This window comes from Canis lupus, chromosome X (assembly GCF_003254725.2).
Source record: "Canis lupus dingo isolate Sandy chromosome X, ASM325472v2, whole genome shotgun sequence".
Taxonomy (NCBI): domain Eukaryota; kingdom Metazoa; phylum Chordata; class Mammalia; order Carnivora; family Canidae; genus Canis; species Canis lupus.
Window position 1 is genome coordinate 110,261,805 of NC_064281.1, and position 24,328 is coordinate 110,286,132.

At 38.6% G+C, this 24,328-nt stretch overlaps 1 protein-coding gene across 8 annotated transcripts in view; it reads right to left on the reverse strand.

The window, feature by feature from the left end:
- Positions 1 to 24,328, reverse strand: part of ATP11C (ATPase phospholipid transporting 11C) — a 193,199-nt gene that overhangs the window by 63,207 nt on the left and 105,664 nt on the right. For all 8 annotated transcript variants that reach the window (XR_007409492.1, XR_003141712.3, XM_025460869.3 and 5 more), the window contains 9 exons: positions 24,100 to 24,180; positions 22,111 to 22,218; positions 9,382 to 9,510; positions 7,481 to 7,584; positions 5,309 to 5,359; positions 4,291 to 4,355; positions 3,873 to 3,954; positions 2,811 to 2,961; positions 1,987 to 2,184 (listed from right to left, as the gene is read on the reverse strand). Coding sequence is in view for 6 of the 8 variants with exons in the window: in XM_025460869.3 (XP_025316654.1) it covers positions 1,987 to 2,184; positions 2,811 to 2,961; positions 3,873 to 3,954; positions 4,291 to 4,355; positions 5,309 to 5,359; positions 7,481 to 7,584; positions 9,382 to 9,510; positions 22,111 to 22,218; positions 24,100 to 24,180 (969 nt within the window). In the remaining 2 variants the exon portion in view is untranslated. The remainder of the gene's footprint in view (positions 1 to 1,986; positions 2,185 to 2,810; positions 2,962 to 3,872; positions 3,955 to 4,290; positions 4,356 to 5,308; positions 5,360 to 7,480; positions 7,585 to 9,381; positions 9,511 to 22,110; positions 22,219 to 24,099; positions 24,181 to 24,328) is intronic.

Sequence of the window (24,328 nt, forward strand, 5' to 3'; positions counted from 1 at the left end):
GAAACAAGATTACATTCCTATAGGTGACATGGAATTTGCCGAGGTGGGGACCTGAAAGACAAAAGCATCTCATTTAGTGGCACCTGGCCCGGATATCCCGCCTATCTCTACTGAGCATTAGGAGCCACATGCAGAATGACGGCCATTCTATCTGCAGTGTCCTGGGGCTATTGCCACGTTCATCCCTTGGTAGGTGAATCCAAGAGCCAAGCATTGGATCTAAGAATAGGCAAGATTTCCTCAACTAAATCACCTGGGAAAGTTCACCAGAGGGGGCTTGTAACTCAGTTTTTGTTTTCATGCAACAATGTCGCAGATGGCTATTTTTATTGGGACTCAAGTCCTTCTATTCAGACAGTTCTGTTCCTGGATAAAAACCTCTGGTTTCAAAAGGGTAAGTAAGGTGAGCTGCGGCAGCTGAAGTCACCTTCAAAAGAATCTTCTGGGAACAATATCTAAGGGAAAAAGCATTTGTTCATTCATGTCTTATTCTATCCTCAGTGACTCAGTATCTCTGTGGGATGCAGATTCCACAGTCTGGGATGCTGGAGTCCTGCAGTCAGGTCTCCACAAAATGATATCTGGAGTGTCCTTTCACCCTTGTAACTGTACTTGTTAAGATGGTGCCTGGGTCCAGGCAAGACTGGGTAAAGAACAGAAGGAGTGAGGGCAGTGGGGCAGGGGGCTACATTCAGGAAGACAGTTGTGAGGCGTAGATGCAACTCGGCACCATTTCAGACAAGTGTGAGGCCCTGGTCCAGCCGCACAGTTCCATTCACTGCATTTGCATCTCCCAGTCATAGAAATGACATTTCCACAGCCTTGACATTCTAAATACCATGAGAATTAAAGGAGAGCCAAGAAATTCCCTCAGCTTGTGAAGATCATTACACGACACACAGTAAATTCAGACAAAGGGAGAAACTTTCTCAATACCGGTAAGTCATCATGTGAAGAATTACAGCAAGACTGCACTGCACTGCAAAACAAACGCACCTGGGTTAGAAATGAGGCCACAGCCGGGCTGCACTGGTATTATGAAGCAAAAAAGCATTTTCAGGAGTACATGCCCTCACACTGTGCCTTCGTTTAGATTCCTGCCCTCGAATAAACAACCCTGCTTTTACTAGGAACGTCTCCTGTCTGATCAGAAATGTACCAAGAAAATGTCAATAGGACAACTCTGGTCAAATTTGTTTATGGAACAAAATGCACTTATAAAATAGTTTTATTTATTACCCCATCATCTAGCACCAAATGGTAACAGATGGTGATGGAGACTAATAACTATATGTATGTGTTCCAAAGCAATAACCTATAATCTGGGCAGCCTGGGTGGCTCAGTGGTTTAGCGCCACCTTCGTTCGGCCCAGGGCCTGATCCTGGAGGCCTGGGATCGAGTCCCATGGCGGGCTCCCTGCATGGAGTCTGCTTCTCCCTCTGCCTGTGTCTCTGCCTCTCTCTCTCTCTCTCTCTCTCTCTCTCTCTTTCTGTGTTTCATGAATAAGTGAATAAAAGCTTTAAAAAAAAAAACAACTATAATCTAACTACATCGCCAGGTGAGTTTTAAAGAAAATTTCTGTAACATTTAATTGAATATATATCGGGATACTCCTCAAAAATGTCAGCAAAATAATTAATGTTTCAGCTATGAGAACATTGCTTGTCTTCATTACACGCCTGCATAAAGGAATATTTGAATCACATTTTTTTTTTAGATTTTTTCCATTTCTTTGACAGAGTGAGCAAGAGCATAAGCTGGGGGAGAGGCAGAGGCAGAGGGAGAAGCAAGCTTCACGCTGAGCAGGGAGCCCGACGTGTGGCTCAATCCCAGGACCCAAGCCAAAGGCTAGCACTTAACTGACTGACCCACCCAGGCACCCCTGAATCCCATTTCCAAATGTGAAATTTTCACATAAATTGGTAATCCAGAGTACAAGAAGAGATACTTTCATTATATTAACTTAAGTAAAAATGCATTCTAACCTGACCAAGTTCTTCATTAAGGTCTGATGTGTTAACCAGGGCTCCTTCACGAATTTCTTCATCATAAAAGTCCTTATCCCATGAAATGAAGAAGGAGCCCAAGAATTTCTGCATTTCTACTGTGACATACATGGATACAGGAATAATAAAGTTGAACAGAACCATAAACGACAGGAAGTCAGTGAACATTTTCAAAACCTGAAACAAAAGAAATAGTTCATGCTGATTAGATGCACAGTTCTATCAAACAAGAACAAAATAAAGAATTAACTTTTTTAATTTCAATGCCAAAAGCACTGCTGTTGCTACAAAGAAAACTTCCTAATGATATTATACCGTTGGCCAAAATTCTTATCACAGTACATGAAAAGAACATTTAAAAATACCCTCAATTTTATCATTATTCTTCAGTAAAGTACCTTCTGACTTAACACGTTTTCACTTCCTTAAATTCTCTGCCCTCTCCCAATATGAATGTAGGATCAAAGTTTCTATGTAGGCACCTGAACATATTTTTTATGTTCCTATCATGATGTATCACAAGCTCATATACAGTCATGTGTCAGTGATTCTTGCTCAGTTGTTTAAAACTCTTAACTAAAGAGCTAAAAATAAGCACAGGTGCCTAAAGTAAAAGAAAAAAAATACTATAAAACTTCTTATGTATCTAATAGCTTAGGGCTACCATACAACCAAGAGAAAACCAGGAAGTTAGCAAAAGGTATCATTATCAGAGCAACATTTCAATTAAGGGTGGCCTTGGTCACAAAATGCTAGTTAAAATTTTTAACAAGAGTTAAAAGTTTCGGCATAAAACGGATTACCTTCAAAGTTTCCCGCTCTTTTTGAGTCTTTTGATTATACCACGGTTCATCATTATAGGGAGTACTTTGCCAAACATACTTTAGAGTAGTGCATACTGCAGCTTTGGTCAGTAAGATAAATAAATACACGATCAGGAAGGCATTAATGGATCTGAAAAATAGGATATTGTGGATTTAAAAGCTATACAATTATTTAAAATATCAACCACGTATAAATTAAACTGTTCAGTTTCCTCAAGCTTCTCCTGTGTACAATGTGTAACCACAGCACAAGCCTGTATGTATGAACCTCAGTTATCACTGCAGAAGCATTATTCTCAGGTGGTGAAATAGAAAAGCTAGCCCTGACTTGTTTGTTGGTCACCAATGCTCCCCAAAGTGCAGGGGCTGACTAGCTTCACACACTTTCTTTTAAAATAATAAGGCTCCCAAAAAGCGACTGGAAACACACATGCATACACAGTACCTACACCTCAACCCTTACAGAAAGAGTAGGTTGTTTCCATTTCCCGAAATCCTAAGGGTTTGCAGTAGAGGGTGGGGGAGCAAATGTGAAATCCTCAAATCTAGTATGGATTCTTTGAATCTGAAAGGCTGTCACTGACACATGGATATCCATGGTAACAACACAGTGAGGTCCATGCCATAGCAATTGGCTAGATCTAGCAGGAGACTATTATCTATGTTGTTGAACTTCCTTACACACAGCCACCAGAGGAACCCAAACCATTATCCAGCAGCAAAAGGGAATAAATTTATATTTCAACTAAACTTTGCCCCTGAATAGCGACACAAGCTTAGGTAAGTCACTTATCTCGGAGACCATTTCTTCATCTGTGAAGCAGACAGGCTAACACGAATTACTCTGCGGAGCTGCTCAGAGGATTAAACCAAACCAGACATACAAATCACTGAGCACAATTCTGGAACATAAAAAGTGCTCAGTGTGGTAGCTGCTATTATAATTGATGTTGTTTTTTGTGCTGGCTGTTATTCGGAATTACTAAAAAGTAACTATTTCACAGTTCAATCCCTACTAAAAAAATTGTGGTGCATGCTAACTTTTCAACAGCAGAACGTTTCTGAGATTTCCCTTGGTAGTTCAGAGCCATTTTGGTTTCCATCCCAGTGTAAACAGCAACTCCTAAGGAATAAAAGAATACAATGAAAACTAGGTTACAAGTCTGACTGCCAACCACCTCCCCAGCAAGTTGGATCTATTCATTTTTTCCATCTATAGAAGTAGGTATTCTAAACCTTAGTGTGACTAGACTTATCATTTATAAGATCATTTTAATTCTACATACTATATTTGTCATACTTAAAGTAAGCTTGTTTACCATCTTATAAATGCCTACCACCTAAAAATAGGCTTAGACTGAGTGGCAGTTATCTGCAATGTCCAATTTTTAACATGCACTATTTATGCACAGGCTTTACAAAGCATATTTCTGATAAATAAATCTTAAAAATGGTTCACCATATATCTTCTTTGTATTTTTTAGTGTAGCTCCTTTCAACAAGAGATTTTCAGGTCCCAAAGACCTAAATAAAAAAATGAACACAGCTTATCCAAACAGCCCAATAAATACAGCATCATCAACTCTGGGGACCTATTTTGCCCTAACACATCTATCTCCCAGGGGTTCAGAATGTATCTTTCCACTTCTATCCTATGCTTCCTCCACAGGATGAGCTGAAAGAGCTTTCCCTCTGAATCGACTTGAGGGTACAGCACAGATGGAAAGCAGAGCACGGGAGCAGCCAGCAACACACAGAGGTAACGAGGTGCACACAGAGAGAAAAGGATTCTGAGTCCCAGAGAGTGAGAAACAGGAAGAAAAGGTGACAAATAAAAGACTGGGAAAGCAACCGTCAAGGTGGGAAAGCCACACTGACATATTTAGAGAGAGTAAACCCATCTTTTGGGCAGTCATTGGGCATCTGGCATTTAAATTCCTTTTGAGCATGGCTATAAAGGGCAAGTGGGAAAATCGAGGTAATTAACTGGATGATAGAAGAGGGAAGAAAACATCCCTTTTTATATAAATTGCTTTATTATAAATGATTAGCTTTTCATTTTACTTCAGTCTAGGTAATTCTCTCAGCTTTCACTCTACCACCTTAGCCCTCAATTACTCTCCATTAGCCACCGTTCTCCAGGTATGCTTCCAGTAGAGTCTGTCACTGTACAACCAGGACCAAAGAGCACAGAGCCCAGAACAGATCTGGGAGCATGAGCCCAAGTGCCTGGAGCGCTGTGATTCTGGAAACCCTCAGCATCACTTCCATCCACACTCAGAGGCCCTATCAATCCCAAGGTTAGTTACTTAAGACTCACTACTGGGATACCGGCTAGTTACCTGATAGTTAATCCAGGTTTATTAACCTTTACATCCCTTTCTATAAAGAACAGTACTGGGGTATTTAATGGGCTTTAAAGGGACATATACCCGCCTCCTCCAGGAAAGGGCAGATTGAAGGAACAACAAACTAACCTGGCATCGGCCTCCAGACTATTACTATAGATACTGATTCGCCCAACAAACCTGCAAAACAGAACATAATGGCAAATGTGTCTTCCTTATCAAGGTAAAATCTATATGCCACAAAAATGGGAATGAATCAAAATACAAATCATATCAAAGATTTAAGACCGAATGAACTACAAAAAGCCATTATGTTTCTGAAGGGGGGAGGAGAGTTATGCTGAAGAGGCATGACATTTTCATATGATTTTTAAAATAATATTATGGATTATAAGAAATAAAAATTTTCAATCGATTTTTAAACTCTAGTGGGCATTGTGCATGCACACAACATCACTGTTCATGTATATGTTATATAAATAATTAACCTCTATTTTAGATTCATATGAAGAAAGGTTTCTGGTGCTAAAACACTACTTTCAAAACCCTTAGGTTCAGTGGTTCTTTCACTTGTATATGCATCAGACTTGCTGGAGTGCTTATTAAACTGGGGGTTTCTGAGCCCCATCCCCAAGCTTATGGTTCAAGTGAGAATTTGCATTTCCAACAAGTTCCCAGTGGATGCTGCTGTTGACCCAAAATCACCCTTTGAGAACCACCGCATTAGTCTTAGAAAGCAAACATTTGATTGCCATTTTGGAAATTTCCAGCCTGTGTCTTTCAGCTGGTCTCAATACTGAGCTTGATCTGATCACTTAATATGGCTGGGCACATGATAATCTGTGTTTCTCAAAAATGCGGCAAAAAGGCCTAACTTTCCTTAACAAGAGAGTTGTGAGTATTTTATAATTTGCATTATCATTGTTTTTCAGAAAAGCTGAACCATTATTATTAGATACATTAAGTATGATGATCTGCTCATTTAATCACCACATAATCTCCATTGTGCCAGTACTGTGGTAGGTGCTGGAGACACATTAGTAAGCCAGAAAGATATATTCCTTCCACTAAAGGCAAACAGGTTAACAGGCAAGTACAGTGTCACCATGAGGGTGGTAGAAGTACAGGTATTCTGAAGACACGAAGCAAGGGCACTCAATCTAGTCCAGAGAAATCAGGAATAACCTTCCTTGCCCTAAAACTCCCCTTTGAAAAATGTAGGAGTTGCCATATAAACATGCAAAAATGTATATTAGGCTCTAACATGGGCAGAATTAGTCACTCCTTTTTCTGTGATTCCATGGGCCTTTTATTCTATTAGCCTAGCTCTAATAAATATTTTAACTGCCTTGCAAACTCTGAGCTCCTTGAAGGCAGGGAACAGCTGTTTTATGGTCCCACTTCCTACTATCAAGGTGGATACAGAAGTAAGAAAAGAGGAATGATGGGAAGCAGGGAAGGCATTGTTCTCATAGTAGGAACAAACACTTTGTTTTTCCACTACTGTGCGTTGGTGTTAAGCCACATCCAACCATTTGGTCTCCCGTTATGACCAACAGTATTCATTAACAAGATGCCTGGCATGGGTAATTGATGCCATCTGTAACAGGGCATAGAATGAGATTAATTGGCCCACGCGGGGATAAAACTTGTTACTCTACCCTCATTAACAGCATGCTCTAATCAACCAAACTAACCAGTCTTAAAAATCAAATGCCAAATTTTTGACAACCCACAATGACTGTTAATCAGCAAATCTACTCCAGAAAGCCTAAGTATAGTAAAATAGAGGAAATTACATAATTTCATGGCTCCCTCACTTAACTGTTTACTGTAGACAAAAAACCAGCCTATTTGCAATACTCAGTTCATCATGATCATCATAAAAAAGGATAGTGCATGGCCCCCATATCCCCTTCCTCTCTCTCATATCCTCATCCTCATGTGGGATGATACAGTGGTTTATTTTTGTCTTAATGAACTCTGATTAATGCATGAATCTGATAGATCAGCCTTATGGGATAACAACCTTAAAATTTGATAGATGGTTATGTTTACAAATAACAAAAATAAAAGAAAAATCATAAGTAAGGTGTCTGGACCTACAATGATTTATCTTAGGCTGGTAGTGAACAAGGCTGATTTGATTCATTTCCCCGCCAGAAGGGAAGAACAGCTCATAAAAACACGAATGAAGGAGGGCTGCTAAGTGGTGGGTGTTTCTTTGCAATACTGGTGGCAAGGAGAAGCAGAGTCAACAGACTATTAGACAGCTGTAAAACGAAACCAGGTGATTCTTACTTGTAGAGGTCAGGTTGAGGCTGCTCACATTCAATTGCTGCTCGGAGGGTATCAATGGATTCGGCTGTATGTAGTGCAATGGTATCACGTACTGCATAATGTGTCTAGATGAAAGCAGAAGAAAAAGCAAAAACAAGAAAAAGTGATTCTTTTCATAATTGTACACCCACCTTATTCCAGGAACACAGTATGTTTTGGTAAGAGGCTCTGGCAGCATAATACAAATATTGATGCACATTTCCCACTAACTAAATTTTACGGTATTATTATTCCTCAAATATATTACAAATAATTAGAAAGATAACCCTGCTGCAAAGGGATTCAAAGATAATGAAAAAACTAAAAGCTTTTCCTGATAGTGACAGCAGAGAGAATTCCATTTGTAGCATGCATATCCTTAACTGAAAACCCAATGAAAAATTTAATCCATTTACTTTTTCTTCTATTTATAGAACTGAGACCTATTATTTTGTTCACCATAGACTATGGTGATATCAATGTAAACATATGAATTGAGCATTAGTAACCCTCTGTGTCATAAGAAGCCTAACATTTTGCCAATAGGAAGAAAAAATTCATTAGTTTCATTACACAAATAGCATAATTAGTGATCTTAAAAATGATCAAAAAATGATCTAAAAAAATCCTCAAAGACGTTACATTTCATATGAAGAACAGTGATAGGATGTGTCTTGCTTTAGTCAGAAAGAATACTAGAGTATACCATGCACTTGATTTACTCAGAACTCAAGGCAGGTTCCAATAAACCCATTTATAAATTATCAAAAGAGGGCTAACACAGACTCCAAGACTGTACCACTTACGCAGAAGGGAAAGATGTTGCATGCTCTTTTGGGAATATTACGGAACTGCCTGAGCTATATTTAAAACTATCCCCTGATTCTGAAGACCTATGTACTTTTAGTGGATTTGATCAGATCAACTTAACTGAAAAAAGAAATCACTTAAAGGCTTTCTTCCTTTAAACAACTTTTCTTCCTTATTAGGGAATCTTTAGGTAGATTTCTTGATTTTTATCTTGACATTTCCTCAAATTTAACTTTGTTTTTGAACAGTTTAAGTGCACTAGTTCATCACCATGCCCTTGAAGTACAGAATTAGTCATCCAACAGGCATTTCAGTTCCTGTTTCACATACTGATTCCTGGTTCTCGACTCCAGATGGAATTAACAAGCAGAGAAAAGCCCTCAAGGATACACATAGAGGTGAGCACATTAGTGCCCTTCCTTAAAGACTGCATATAGAGGATGCATCTCCATGCCCTGTGGAGCTCTGGACAAGGGCCAAGAACTAACTGCTAGAAAGTACCACGGAAGTAAGTTATCCTCCAATATGAGCAAACTCACTTTAGCTCATTTATAATTCTTCCCAGTTGCAATGAAACAAACATTTGCCAAATAAAACCCTAAGGTTTTTTTTTTTAAAAAAAGCAATCAAACTACTCCAAGGTAGAGTTTCTATATGCCATGAATAGACATTTTTAAAGAAAATATTCATCACTTTCAAAATAAAAATAGATCAACAGAGTACATGTAAGTTATTTTTATAGTTCCATAGTTTAAGCCTCTAATGACATTCATTTTAAAAAGCCAAAATAAAACATCAAATGGGGTATGTCAATAATAAATGAAGCAGTGCTACAAAAAATGTAGTGGCTTTTATCTGGGGCATGGATTTTCCTCACCGAACACCAACCTCTTCCCTAGAGTTGAGTAATTGCTTGGATCGGAAGTTCAAACACAATTACATAAAAGCTGCCTTCAAATACAAAACTTGCACAAATAGGAAAAAAAAAAAAAGACTGGGGGCAGTGGGAAGCAGTACTGTATGATTAACTATCCTGAGCTCAAAATGTTTAGGCAAGGTTTACTTTCCATTACCTTGCAATTGGATTCCCCATCAAGACTGGCTGTAGTAACATAACAGGTTCCATCACTAGTGCAGGATGATAGAAGAATAAGATCACAGGGGAAGGTTTCGTCTGCCTGTACTTCTACTACATCACCAACCTAGTATAGAGAGAAAAACATAAATATTTTAATTCCAAACAAAGCATTCATTACATCTCATACTAAAGCCAAAAGAGTAGCAAAAGACCTCTCCTGCTATTAGGTTCTCAGCGTCCTATGCCACGTGAAAGATGATGAAAGAGTATTATTCAGCATTCAGAATCCTCCTTAAGGTCACAAGGACTTATTGATGCAATCAGATTACCTTACTATTGAACTTTAATTTCAAATAACTGACTTCAGTACCCAGGGACTCGTTTGCTCTCTGAGGTTTTCATGCTACTGTGTTCAATAAGATAATGACCATTATCACTTCATGAACGAATCAAGAAAGTCTGCATGTCTCAACCTGAGCACTTCCTTAACACTGGGCAGCCACTGTCCTGCTCTGCATCACACATATTTCAATATGCTTTGCCTTCCATGTGCTAACAGCTATTATTGCTGGGTGCCAGTTCCCTCTTCAGTGCCGGGAAAAGGTTAGGTAACTGGAGAGGCATCTATTTTTCCCATAACATTTGACAAAAAAAAAAAAAAAAAACAATTTTTAAATAGGTTACTTTCCAATAATCTGCTATCAGAAGAACCCATTAATATAGTCATGAGAAACTATTTCCTATCAGAAAATACCCAAAGCTCGAGTATAGGAAAATCATGAGAAGAAATCATGAACCATTTCTGGTGCAGATAATTTAATAATGTAGGGAATAAATCATAAAGATTAAGAGGCAGGACTTTTTAAAAAGATTTTATTTATTTATTGGAGAGAGAGAGACAGAGAGGGAGAGAGCACAAGTGGAGGGGGGCGGGGAAGAGGAGAGGGAGAAAGACAAGCAGACTCCATGCTCAGTGGAAGCCCAACTCTGGGCTGGGCTTCATCTCATGACCCTAAGATCATGACTTGTGCCAACATCAAGGGTCAGACCCTTAACTAACAGAACCACCCAGGTGCCCCAGAAAGTAGGACTTTTTAATCTGACTTTATGTTCCAGCTCTGCCACTTCACTGTATGAGCTTGGGTAAGCATCTCAGATGATTCCAACTCCCTCACAGGATTGGTTTGAGCATGAAATGAGGACACAGGTAATAAAGTGGTTAGCAAAGTACCTGGCACATATTCATCATTTGATAATTATTACAAATATACTGCAACTACATTAGTCTGAACCTATGAATAGTCATAATAGTTCAGGGGAAGGATATAAGAAATCATCCAGAGTTCAGTGCTTCCCAAACTTTTCTATACTGTGGCACATATAGAAAATGACAAGTATCAGTTTTGTACAGCATCTCCGATAAAGGGAGGGAGCTGCTCGTGGCAGAGGACAACCCACTTTGGGAGAGTCAATACCTAGCAGCACACCAACCTGGACACACTTGGTTGTGAAATGCTGAATAAATGACACACCTGTCTCCTATTTGCTATAGGATTTGGCAGATAAAAATGAGGATTTCAAGACCTATTAGGGAACAATTTGATTTTCTTGCCAATCTTAATCAGCAGCCAAGAGCAACAGCATCAATAACTGAACTAATTTGTAAATAATATCTTGTTGGATCTTTCCTTCCTCACTTACATAAACACTTATGCTGCTTACACAAAACTACAATCTATGATTAAATACACAGAAGAGAAATAACAAAATCCTAAATCATCTTAGACAGAGGAAACACTCATTAAAGGCTGGAAGATGATTCTTAGGCACCAATAAACAAAAACCACAAATAGACCATTTATTCTACGACATTTCTGATTTGCTCAGATGTGAACTATAAAGGTCCCTGTACCTGCAGTGCAAGGTAAGGCTGGTGAGATGGACAGAGGGCGGGTCTCAGAGAGCTGGCAGGCTAGGCTCAGGGGGTTAAAGCCTTCCCCTGAAGGCAAGGGGGAAGTAGACGGGGCTTTTAAAGGAAGGGGACAACAGGGTCCACTTAGACCTTCAACTTAGGCTCTGTTTCAATTTAGCATGTTAAAAGTAGTAAGAGAACATCATCACGCTTCATGATGAGTATTAGAAAAAGCCCGATAATCTACAAAAATTATGATTTTTTTTTCTTTTAGTTCATTAGAGAGCTGAGGTTGCGAGGCAACCAAGTGAACTGAATTTCAAAGGCTGAAAAGTCCTTCTGAGGAGAGAGGAGGAGAAATGAGATGGTTGACAGTTCACAAAGCACAGGAGCAAGAGATGACTGCCAGCAAAGGGCAGGAGAAGAAAACAATGTGATTGTGAACCAATTCTTAAAGGTTTGGTAGGAGCTAATGTGATAGTTTTGGATCTGCAAACCTGAGAGAAGAGATAATAACCACTCATCATTTCTTCCTTACAGGCATCCACTGGGTGCTCAAGAGAAAACACAAGGGCAGGAGACCTGCAAAAGCCTTCCCTCACAGGGTCAGGAATGTAGGTTGTGACCATACAGAGAGGCAGAATATGCCGGAATTATGCATGGACCCTTCTCTCATTTGAGGCAAAAGCTGTCTATGTCTAGGAGAAAGGCAAGAAACCCTCCCTGGTCCTGTCTTAGGAAAACCTCAGCACTGCTAAAGAGACGTACAAACACCATCCGCTGCTGGGCATGGGACAGAGAATCCAGGGACATGGGGGCCCTACCACTAATAAAGGCAAAGTTCAACTGCCAATGGAGGTGGGGCGGGAGTATCGAGACAAAGTACTCACTCCTGAGGCAAAGGTGCGTAAGCCCTGCTTAATACGGACACTGGAGCAGCAGAACCAAGAAATCACTCTGTTCCTACCAGGAGCCCGGCAATGAGTAACAGTAAGAAACAGCAATTTACTATTGTTATAGTGGAAGAGAAAAGGCAGAGAGACACATCCACAGGCTCAGGGACACAGGACTTGCTGGAAGCAGACAGTGGAATGGGAATACTGAGAAAGGCCCTCTGGCAAACCAGGCCCTACACAAAGCCCGAGACAATGGCAATTGAGCACTCCTGGAATTGGAATTTCCAGCTGGGTATCAAAAGTAGCAATGGCTACAACAAAAAAACAAAGCCAGCTCATCTCTCGACTAGACTGACTTCACGTTCACATTAATGGGCTGATAAAAGAGGTGTGCCCATTTCAGATCATCAATACTATTTACTTTGGTCTCTAGCATTTACATACAATGACCAAAATTCAATTTAAAAAAATACAATACACGTAAAACACAAGACAAAAATGACCTAACATCAAGATATAAAGGAGTCAGCAGGATAAGTCCCAGAAATGTTGAGATTGTGGATTATGAAACAGGCATGTAAAGATAAACATAGCTATGGTTAAGATATTAAAGTATTTAGTGCAAAAGGCAGACAACATACATGTGTAGATGAGGAATTTGGGCAGAGATGGAAACTACCAAAAGAGGCACAAGAAAAAGTTAGAAAAGAAAAACATAATATCAGAAATAAAGATGTCCTTCAATGCGTTTATCAGCAGACTGGATATAAAAAAGGAAACAATCAAAAAAAAAAAAAGGAAACAATCAGAAAACCTGAAGAAACTCTTCCAATATTTCCAATACCAAACCCATACTCTCTTCCTTACAAAGAACTGTGCATTTACCTTGGAATTCCTCAAGTCCTGTTTGTAGGCTTTCTTCTCTATATGCTAGGATTCAATCCAGTCCCATAGGCTTCATGGGCCATCTATGTGTTGACAAAATCCAAATTTTGACTGCTCACTCAAACATCTCTAAGTTCCAGACCTGACAATTCCATCTGGATGTCTAACAGATATCTCAAAATTAACATGGCTAAAATGGAATTTTTTTATATTCCTTTTACTCCTACATCTGTCACTAAACCTATTCTTCTCCCAGTCTTCTCCATCTTAATAGCCAGCATTTTGTTTCATAGTTCTATGTAATTCACCCAGTTGCTCAGGTGAAAACCAAGACTATCTTTATTCTCTTTTGCTCTTTTTCTCCCTCCCTGCATCCAATACATCACTAAGTCCTGATGATTCTACCTCCAAAAAATATCCTGCATATATCCATGTATCTCAATCATGAGACAGGTTGTGAGCACGAACTCTACACCCAAACTTGTTTTTTTTTTTTTTAAGATTTTATTTATTCATGAGAGAGAAAGAGAGAGGGGCAGAGACACACAGGCAGAGGGAAGCAGGCTCCACATAGGGACTCCAGGATCACACCCTGGGCTGAAGGCGGCGCTAAACCACTGAGCCACCCGGAATGCCCCCCAAAACTTGTTTCAAACCTAGGTTTTCCACTTCCTGGTCATGGACAACTTTCTTTATCTCCCTGTGCCTCAGTTTTATCATTTGTAAAGAAGGAATAATGAGAGTACATACTTCATAAGACTCTTATAAAGTAAGGATTAAATCAGTTAATAGAGGGACTCCTGGTGGCTCAGCAGTTGAGCCTCTGCCTTTGGCTCAGGGTGTGATCCCAAAGTTCCAAGATCAAGTTCCATATCAGGCTCCCTGTGAGGAGCCTGCTTCTCCCTCTCCCTATGTCTCTGCCTTCTCTCTGTGTCTCTCATGAATAAATAAATAAATAAAATATTTTTAAAAATAAATAAATAAATAAATCGGTTAATAGAATGTGAAAGGGAACGCCTGACATATTAATATTATATATAAATGTTAACTACTTTTATTATTGTTATCTACTACTGTCATCCTAATATAGGCTCTTGGCCTCTTCTGCAAGTCACTCCCTGGCTTTGAATCTCTTCAAAAAATTTCCACTGCAGAGGATACACACCAAGTTACTCTCTTACTCAACAATAGTCTGCCCACTTCCCCAGGCAAGCAAAATCAAACATTTGGATACTTTTGGTTTATAGACATTTCCTGCCACACACAAATATTCCAGAAAGGGCCGAATCAAACAGCATTTCACACAATAGCATCAACTGATTTAATTAAGATTATACCTGGCTGAGATCAGCCTCAAGGCAAAGAAGCCTAATGAACAAAGATAGAAGATGGGGGGGGGGGGGGCGGTGGTCTTATCTTCCTGAAGGGATAGGGGGTAACAGCAAAATCAGAAAGAGGAAACGAGAGAAAGGGAAAGATGTGGGAACATTTACTTGCGTCGCAATTTTACTTAGTGCCCTGGGAACAATAGATTTAATGTAATGAATCGTTTAGGCTGCATTTGGTTCTTTAGGCTACATTTGGTTCTTATGAGTAATTTCTAAGACCGGTTTGGCAACTTCAGATCCTAACCACTCTAGTTGAGGGTCTTCCCCTATGGAATGCAGGAAATGCAGAAAAGCAAGAAGGGTGATAGACATTCTATGTCAATCTCAGGTAACTCTCCCACCCTGTAGCCTTTTTCTCATTACTATAAGAAGATGCAAGACAATTACCTATCACTGTGGTTATGGAGAACTTATATCCAATTCCTAGTGTTTAATAAATAATTCGGCGCTGATAATACTTGATAAAGTACTAGGAGGACAGTATCATTTTTTAATGACTTCATATCACAACCCTGAAACCACTCAGGAATGGTATCTTCACCTACCCTCTTCTCTTTCTGTTCCAACCTATCTTCTTCCCTTGTTCTGGACAATTTGATTTCTATTACCTTTCATATTTTAATATGTATTCATATAGAAATATTCCTTTAAAAATAGTATCTTGGAAGATCAATAAGATCAACACATCCTTAGATAGACTATGAAAAAAGACTCAAACAGCTAAAAAAGACATTAACATCTGATGCCACAGAAAAAAAAGGATTTTAACAGACTACTACAAATAAATGCCAACAAATAGGATAACCTAGACTAAATGGGTAAGTACTTAGAAACATACAACCTGCCAAAACTAAATCACAAAGATATAAAAAATCTCAACAGACCCAAAACTAGTGAGACTGAAGCAGGAATCAAACCCCACCCCCCCCAGCAAAAGAACCTCTAGGGCTAGATGACCTCATAGGAGAATTATGCCAAATATTTAAAGAAGTAGTAACACCAATTCTTCTCAAACTTTTTTGAAGAATTGAAGAGGAGGGAACACAAACTAGTTCTGTAAGGCCAGAATTACTGACACCATTTTACCAAGAAAAGACAGTATAAAAGACTACAGAACAATATCTTCAATGAATATTGATGAAAACTCCTGAACAAACACTACCCAACCAAATCCAACAGCACATTAAAATGATCATACACTGTGACCATATGGGATTTACCCATGGGAATGAAAAGATACATACAAAAATCAATCAATGTAATGCAACACATAACAACACACAAAAGCTATATGATCACCTTAGTCAATGCAAAAAAAGCAAAGCATTTGGCATAAATTCAACACCCTTTCATGATAAAAATACTCAATGAACTAGAAAGAGAAAAACATGACCTCAAAAGAAAAAAAGCCATATGTGAAAAGCCACAGGTAACATACTCAGTGAGGAAAGAGTGAAAGCTTTTCTTCTAGTATCAGGAACAAAGCAAGGATATCCACTCCCAGCATGACTATTCAACATTATACTGGAAGTTCTAGCCAGAGCAATTAGACAAAAAAAAAAAAAAAGCGCATACGAATTGGAAAAGCAGTAAAATTATTCTGATTTGCAGATGACATATTATTATACATTAAAAAAAAAAAACCTAGATTCGGGACTCCTGAGTAGCTCAGCAGTTGAGTGTCTGCCTTTAGCTCAGGGCATGATCCCAGGGTCTCCCATCAGGCTCCCTGCGAGGAGCCTGCTTCTCCCTCTGCCTCTGCCTCTGCCTCTGCCTCTTTCTGTGTGTCTCTCATGAATAAATAAATTAATCTTTTAAAAAAACCAAACCCCTAGGTCTTACACACAAAAACCTGTTAGAATTAATAAATGAATTCAGCAAAGTTGCAGGATATAAAATCAACACTCAAAATCAGTTACATTTTTATACACCAACAACGACCATCCCAAAAGAAAATTTAAAGACCATCCCAAAAGAAAATTTAAAAAGTAATCTCTAGGGATCCCTGGGTGGCGCAGCGGGCCTGCCTTTGGCCCAGGGCGCGATCCTGGAGACCCGGGATCGAATCCCACATCGGGCTCCCGGTGCGTGGAGCCTGCTTCTCCCTCTGCCTGTGTCTCTGCCTCTCTCTCTCTCTCACTGTGTGCCTATCATAAATAAAATAAAAAATAAAAAATAAATAAAAAATAAAAATAAAAAGTAATCTCTATTTACAAAAGCATCAAAAAAGATAAAATACTTAGGCATAAACAACCAAAGAAGTTAAAGACTTGCACACAGAAAGCTACAAAGCATTGCTACAAGAAATCAAAGATAATAAAAATAAATGGAAAGCCATTTCATGTTCATGAATCGAAGACTTAAGACTGTTTAAGTGCCTATACCATTCAAGCGATCTGCAGACTCAATAGAATTCCTATCAACACGCCAATGACATATTTGCAGACATAGAAAAAATCCTAAAATTCGTATGGAATCTCAAGGAACCCCAAATAGCCAAAACAATCTTGAAAAGCAAAAATAAACTTAAGGAGTCTTCATACTTTCAGATTGCAAAAGTATTACAAAGCAACAGTAATTAAGACAGGATGGTACTGGCATAAAGACAAATCTATAGATCAATGGGGAGCCTATAAATAAACTCTTGCACATACATATGGCAAAATTATTTTAACAAGGGTACCAAGACTATGCAATCAGGAAAGGACTGTCTCTTCAACAAATAGTGTTGGGAAAGCCGGACACTCACATGCAAACAATGAGGTTCGGTTCTTACCTTACACCACATACAAAAATTACTCAAAATGAATTAAAGACCTAAATGTAACAGGCATCTGGGTGGCTCAGGTCATGATCTCGGGGTCCTTGGATCAAGCCCCATGTGGGCTCCCTGCTCAGTCGACTTCTCCCTCTGCTCCTCCCCCACTCATGCTTGTTCTCTCTTTCAAATAAATAAAGAAAATTGTAGGAAAAAAGACCTAAATGTAAGGTCTAAACTTTTTAGGCTCCTAGACGAACATAAAGGAAAAGCTTCAGGATATTGGATTTAGTAATGATTTCTTCGATATAGACCAAAAGTACCAGAAAAAAAATCAACATTAGAAATGGGAATATATCAGTGTGCTTGGGTAGCTCAGTTGGTTAAATGTCCAACTCTTGGTGTTAGCTCAGGTATTGATTTCAGAGTCATGAGTTTAGACCATGTGTTAGGCTCCATGCTGGGTGTGGAGCCTACAAAAAAAAAAAAAAGGAGGAGGAGGAGGAGGAGAAGGAGAAGGAGGAGAAGGAGAAGGAGAAGGAGAAGGAGAAGGAGAAGGAGAAGGAGAAGGAGAAGAAGGAGGAGAAGGAGGAGAAGGAGGAGAAGGAGGAGAAGGAGAAGAAGAAAGAAGAAAGAAGAAAGAAGAAAGAAGAAAGAAGAAAGAAGAAAGAAGAAGAAGAAGAAGAAGAAGAAGACGACGACGACGAAGAAGAAGAAATGGGAATATATCAAACTTAGAAACTCTGCCAAAGGAAACAATCAACAGAATGAAAAGGTAACCTATGGAATGGGAGAAAATAGGATCAGAAATCATATCTGATAAAGAGTTAATATCCAGAATATATAAGGAACTTCTACAACTCAACAACAAATACTTCAGTTAAAAAGTGGGCAAAGGATCTCAATAGACATTTCTCCAAATAAGATACAAATGGCCAAAAAAGCACAGGAAAAGATGTTCCACGCTTCTTCTAATCATTTGGGAAATGCAAGTCAAAACCACAATGAGGTATTTCACAGCCATTAAGATAGCCACCATCAAAAGAATAGAAACTAAAAAGTGCTGAAGAGGATGAGAAGTTGAAATCCTCGTACACTCTAAGTGCTTTAAGTGCAAAGGTAAAATGATACACCCATTATGGAAAACAGTATGCAGGTTCCTCAAAAAATTAAAAACAGAATTACCATATGATTAAGAAATTTTATTTCAAGGTATTTATTTAACATAATTCAAAGCAAGATCTCAAAGAGTTATTTGTACACCTGTGTTTGTCACAGCATTATTTACAATACTAAGAGGTGGAAGCGACCCGAATGTCCATCAACAGATGAGATGATAAAGAAAATGTAGTATATACATAAAATGGGATATATTACATAGTCTTAAAAGAGGAGAATTCCTGTCATATGCTACAACATGGATGAACCTTGAAAACATTATGCTAAGTGAAATAAGCCAGTCACAAAAGGATAATACTGTATGGTCCCATTCATAGGAAGTATTTCTCGAAAGCAGTCAGTCATAGAAACAGAAAGTAGAACTGTTTGTTTACCAAGGGCTGCAGGCAGGTGCAGTTCATGTTTAATGGGTATGAAGTTCTAGTATTACGAGATGTAAAGATACTAAAGATCTGTTGTACAACAACGTGAATATATAGTTAACACTACTGAATTGTACACTTAAAAATGGCCTGGTTGGCTTAGTCAGTGGAGCACGTGACTCTTGATGTGGGTTTTGTTGTTGTTGTTGTTGTTGTTGTTTAAAGATTTTATTTATTCATGAGAGACATAGAGAGAGAGAGACACAGGCAGAGGGAGAAGCAGGCCCCATGCAGGGAGCCCAACGTGGGACTTGATCCCGGGCCTCCAGGATCAGGCCCTGGGCTGAAGGCGGCACTAAACTGCTGAGCCACCCAGGTCGCCCTGATGTGGGGGGTTTTGAGTTCGAGCCCCACGCTGGGTGTAGAGATTTTAATAATAAAATCTTAGGGGTACCTGGATGGCTCAGTTAAGCCTCTGACTCTTGGTTTGAGCTCAGGTTATGATCTCATTGGGTCCTGAGATCAAGCCCCACTGTTGGACTCTGTCCTTAGTAGGGAGTCTCCTTGAAGTTTCTTTCCTTCCGCTCCTCCCCAACCCACTCCCCCCAAAAAATAAATAAAGCTTTACAAAAAATAAAGAAAATCTTTTTTAAAAAATGGTTAAGATGGGCTCTCTTGGGGCCCCACTTTCAAAGTGGCCAAGAAGGAATAACAAGGGCTGTGGCCATGTGCAGTCTATTCATGGCACCAACTGTGCAGCTACCTGCCCAAGGACAAGGCCATTAAGAAGTTCATTATTCGGACCTAGAGACTGCCCCCATCAGAGGCATTTCTGAAGCGAAGGTCTTCCAGGCCTGTGTGCATCCCAAGCTATCTGTGGGCTACATTACTGCACGGGCTGCACCACTGGCAGCAAGGACGTTGGGCATTGCTCTCCTGAAGCACAGAAGGACCCAACACCACAACCCTCACCCCGATGTAGACCCGTGGGTGCTACCCCACCACCTCCATCAAAGGCCCTATAAGGAGCTAGGTCCCTAAGGACTAAAGAAAAACTGTTCTCTGGAAAAAAAAAAAACTAAATGAAATGGAGATTATACTTTAAAAACAATGGTTAAGATGGTCCACTTAATAATATGCTTTTTGATCACAATAGCAAAATGAAATTTAAAAAACCAAATCGTATTTTAAGACTGGGATAAAATATTTGTAGAAGACATATCTGATAAGACTGTTATCTGAAATGTTAAAAAAAAAAAAACCTTTAAAACAAGAAAACGAGCACTCTCGATTATATAATGGGTAAAGACCTGGATAGACAACCTCATGAAAGAAGATATTCTGATGTCAAGGACACATATGAAGAGATGTTGAATACCATTTGTCATCAGGGAAATGCAAATTAAAACAAAATGAGATACCACCACGCACCTATTACAATTGCCAAAATCCAAAACACTAACAACAAATGTTGGCCAGGATGTGGAGAAACAGGAACTCTCATTCACTGCTGATGCAAATGCAAAACAGCCAGCCTCTTTGGAGATAGCTTGGCAGTTTGTTAGAAAACTAAACATGCTTTTATGCTACAATCCAATAAGCACCCTCCTTGATGTTTACACAATTAAGATCTTATGTCCATGCAAAAACCTGCACATAAATGTTTATAGCATCCTTATTCATAATTGCCACAATTTGGAAGCAACTAAGATGTTCTTCAGAAGGTGAACGGATACATAAACTGGTACACCTAGACAATGGAACATTATTCAGTGCTCACAAGAAATGAATCAAAACATGAAAGGATATAGCGTAAACTTAAATGCATACTGTTAACCTAAAGAAGCCAATCTGAAAAGGCTATATACTGTATATGATTCTAACAGTATAATATTATGGAAAAAGCAAAACTATGGAGAGAGTAAAAAGTGGTGACCTGGAGTTGGAGGGATGAAGGGATGAAGAGGCAAAGTACAAAGGATGTTTAGGGCAGCGAGACAATCCTATATGATACTAATAATGGTGGGTACTTGTCATTAGACATTTGTCTAAGGCCACTTAATTTAAAATAAGAGTGAACCTTAATGAAAACTATGGACTTTGGATGGGATGAGCACTGGGTATTATACTCTGTGGGCAAATTGAATTTAAATTAAAAAAAAAAAAAAAGAAAACTATAGACTTTGGGTGACAATGATGTGCCAGTGTAGGTGGATTCAACAAAAATACCACTGCTGATAGTGAGGGAAGTGTACATTCATGGGGAAAGGGAGTATGTGTGTATATATATATATATATATACACAAAAAAGCTGTACTTTCCTCAATTTTGCTGTGAACCCAAAACTGTTCTAAAAAGTAGTCTATTAGTAATTAAAAATCTATTGGGAACAAAAAAGGTTATTTGATGTGGATAAGTCTAAACTCTTGACTAGTATCTTAAGTAATCAACAATGATTAATTTGGATAAAAAATAACTTGGCTGCTAGTAAAAATAATATCATGGAACTCTCCTACATTGCTGGTGGAATGTAAAATGGCACAGCTGCTGTGGAAAACAACTTGGTGGTTCGTGAAAAAGTTGAACAAAGAACTACCATATTATGGGGGCACCTGGGTAGCTCAGTGGTTGAGCGTGTGCCTTTGGCTCAGGTCAGTGATCCCGATCAAGTCCTGCATCAGGCTCCCTGCAGGGAGCCTGCTTCTCCCTCTGCCTGTGTCTCTGCCCCTCTCTGTGTCTCTCTCATGAATAAATAAATAAAATCTTAAAAAAAAAAAAGAACTACCGTATCATGTAGCAATTCTACTCCTAGGTATGTATCCCAAAGAATTGAAAACAGGTGTTCAACAAAAACCTGTCCATGAATGTTCATACTAGCAATGTTCATACTAGCCAACACATGGAAAAACCCCCAAATGTCCATCAACTGATGAATGGATAAGGAAAAGATGGTATAGCCATATGATGGAATATTTAACCATAAAAGGCAAGAATTACTAATATTGCCACAATAAGAAGAGATCTTGAAAACATTACATTAAGTGAGAGAAAGCAGACACAAAAGGCCACATAGTATCTGATTCCATTTATATGAAATAATCTAGAATAGGTAAATCCATAGAGACAGAAAGAAGATTAGTGGTTGCCAGGGCCTGGGAGAGGGAGGAATGTGGCCTGACTACTTAATGCCTATGGGGGTTACCTTTTGGGGTGATGAAAATGTTCTGGAACTAGATAGTGTTGATGTTTGCATTACAATGTGAATGTACTAAATGTCACTAAATTGTAATTTTAAAATGCCATGTTTTTAACGCAATAAAAAAAAGAATGAACTACAAAAATACCTTGATTTTTTCACTCTCTTTTCTCACTCTCTTTGCATTTTCAATAATGTAAACAGTACTCTTGTTGACTTCGTTGTCAGCTCTGTGTCTTAGCCAATCCTCATATCCCTAGAACAAAAATAACTACAGTCAAGCTCACATAATGCAATGAAGTTGTTAATAAATTTCAATAGCCCCCTCCATGAGTCACCAGTAGATATTTATACTTATAGTATTAATCTCAACTCAGAGTGCTAAAGAGACAACATTGTACATTTTTACAGCCAAAACTAAGACATGCTTTTAAAATACCCCTTAGGTAAACAAAAATCTTTTACTGTGTTAAAAGATTTCTCTATTCTACAGATAAGTATCAATGAAAACACAAGCATCAGAAGAACCTTAATATTCTTCAACTGTAAAAGGCTATGATTTATTCTTCTAATTCTACTCTTATTCAAGTTAATGTTAATTTCTCTACTTTTTAATTTGACAATTTTTTTCTGGGTTTTATTTTCTTACAGCTCTATCACTTAAAAATATTCTTCTGTAGCAGATTGTTGAGAGTGATCATCGCTGAGGAAATATAATTTCTCCCCAGGGATAGAGAACAGAAAAGGCAAGTTAGGATTACTTTGGCAGAGAATCCATGATAAGTTTTGGAGGTCAACAGTTAAACTTCTCCACTGACTTGGTAGTTAAGGAAACTGTAAATTGGTATTCATTTTTTAGAGTTGAAAGTAATCAGGGAAAAGTCTAATGGCTCATTTTAGTTTGGGTTTTTGTATGAAGTAAATTTAAGCCAAAAGAACTAAGGAACTAAGGAAGGAGGATGTTCATTTGTTTGAGCATGACCTCTTCTCCTTTTTTTACAACACTTTGCTTTTTTTCCTTATAATAATGTACCTTTTCAAATATAACTGTTTGAAAATCTCTTGATCGCCTTCCGCTTTTTTTTTTAACCAGTGCTATATTCATTCCTGTTCTGTCCCTCTTTATGACAATGCTAGGCTATCACTTCCTGTGGCACTTTCTGTGATGTCAGTGAGCAAAGAAAAGCCCTAACATGAACTAGTATAGGGAGTAAAATGAATCAGTAAGAGCTTTTGTAAACCATACAGGCTATTCTTGGAGCCAGCAATTCTATGATGTTAAAGAAAAATAATCCTAACAGCCTAAGGGAAAGAACATTCCAAAAGTCTTTATTTAGCAACCAAACACTTGATAAAATATTCTTGCAGTTCCTGGTAGGCAAGATAGAAGACCAGATAACCCCGGAGAGGAAAGGTAACCTTGTTCAAAATACCATTAAGCAGACCTTCTTTTTCGAAGTTCTTTAGGATACTTCTAAAGCTCTTTGGTGAATAGCGTCTAAAAGTATGTTTGCAATTAGTCAGGTCCTATGGACAGTCCCAGTACACAACAAACACTGCTAACTCACCTTTTACCTCGTTTCCCATTTCCACTTTCAATTCCATGTGGAATTTTTCAAGTGTACTATCATATAAAATGGTCAAAATACTTCAAAGACATCGGCATAGAAACCATGGTAATTGTCACCTTTGATGAAAAACAAGAACAAAAGTCTCCTCTGCCTACCACCCACTTCGGCGGTCTCAGGGAAGACAACAAAGTATTTATGCTTTTGAGTTCTCTGCTTTAGGCAATCATAACAAAAATTCATGAGAATGGGAGTTTTCAAGAAAGATCCACCACCCCGAAAAAAGACTTATGCACAGTAAAAATTCACCTCTCATTTCCTGACTGAGCTGTACCTTCTTCTTTCTTTTAGGGTTATAACCCCACAAAACAAATACTGGGGGGAAAAGGGGCAAAAGAAAATAAAGATGCACCTTACAGTCATTTTCATGTTTTCCATAGGAATCAAATATAAACTAAATCCATCAAAGGTGCTGCCCACTCTATATAAATATGAAAAAGGACCTTTGACCTTGAAATTCAAACCGGAAGGGACTGACACACAGGCATAATTGTAAATAAGAAATTTACCTGTTTGATGGCTGTAACAGTTATCACAAAGAAAAGTGGAAGTCCACTGGTAACTGGGCTAGTTGGTGTGTCTACTGTGACCTAGGTAAAGAAATTAAATTGAATGTAAATTGAAAACAAGCCATTCGCTTGCATGCAGGACTCATATGTTGCAACCATTTCAGGCAAAAATACAGATAAAACATACTCTGGTAGCAGGGTCAATGTCAACTTTCATTAAAACAAAAGC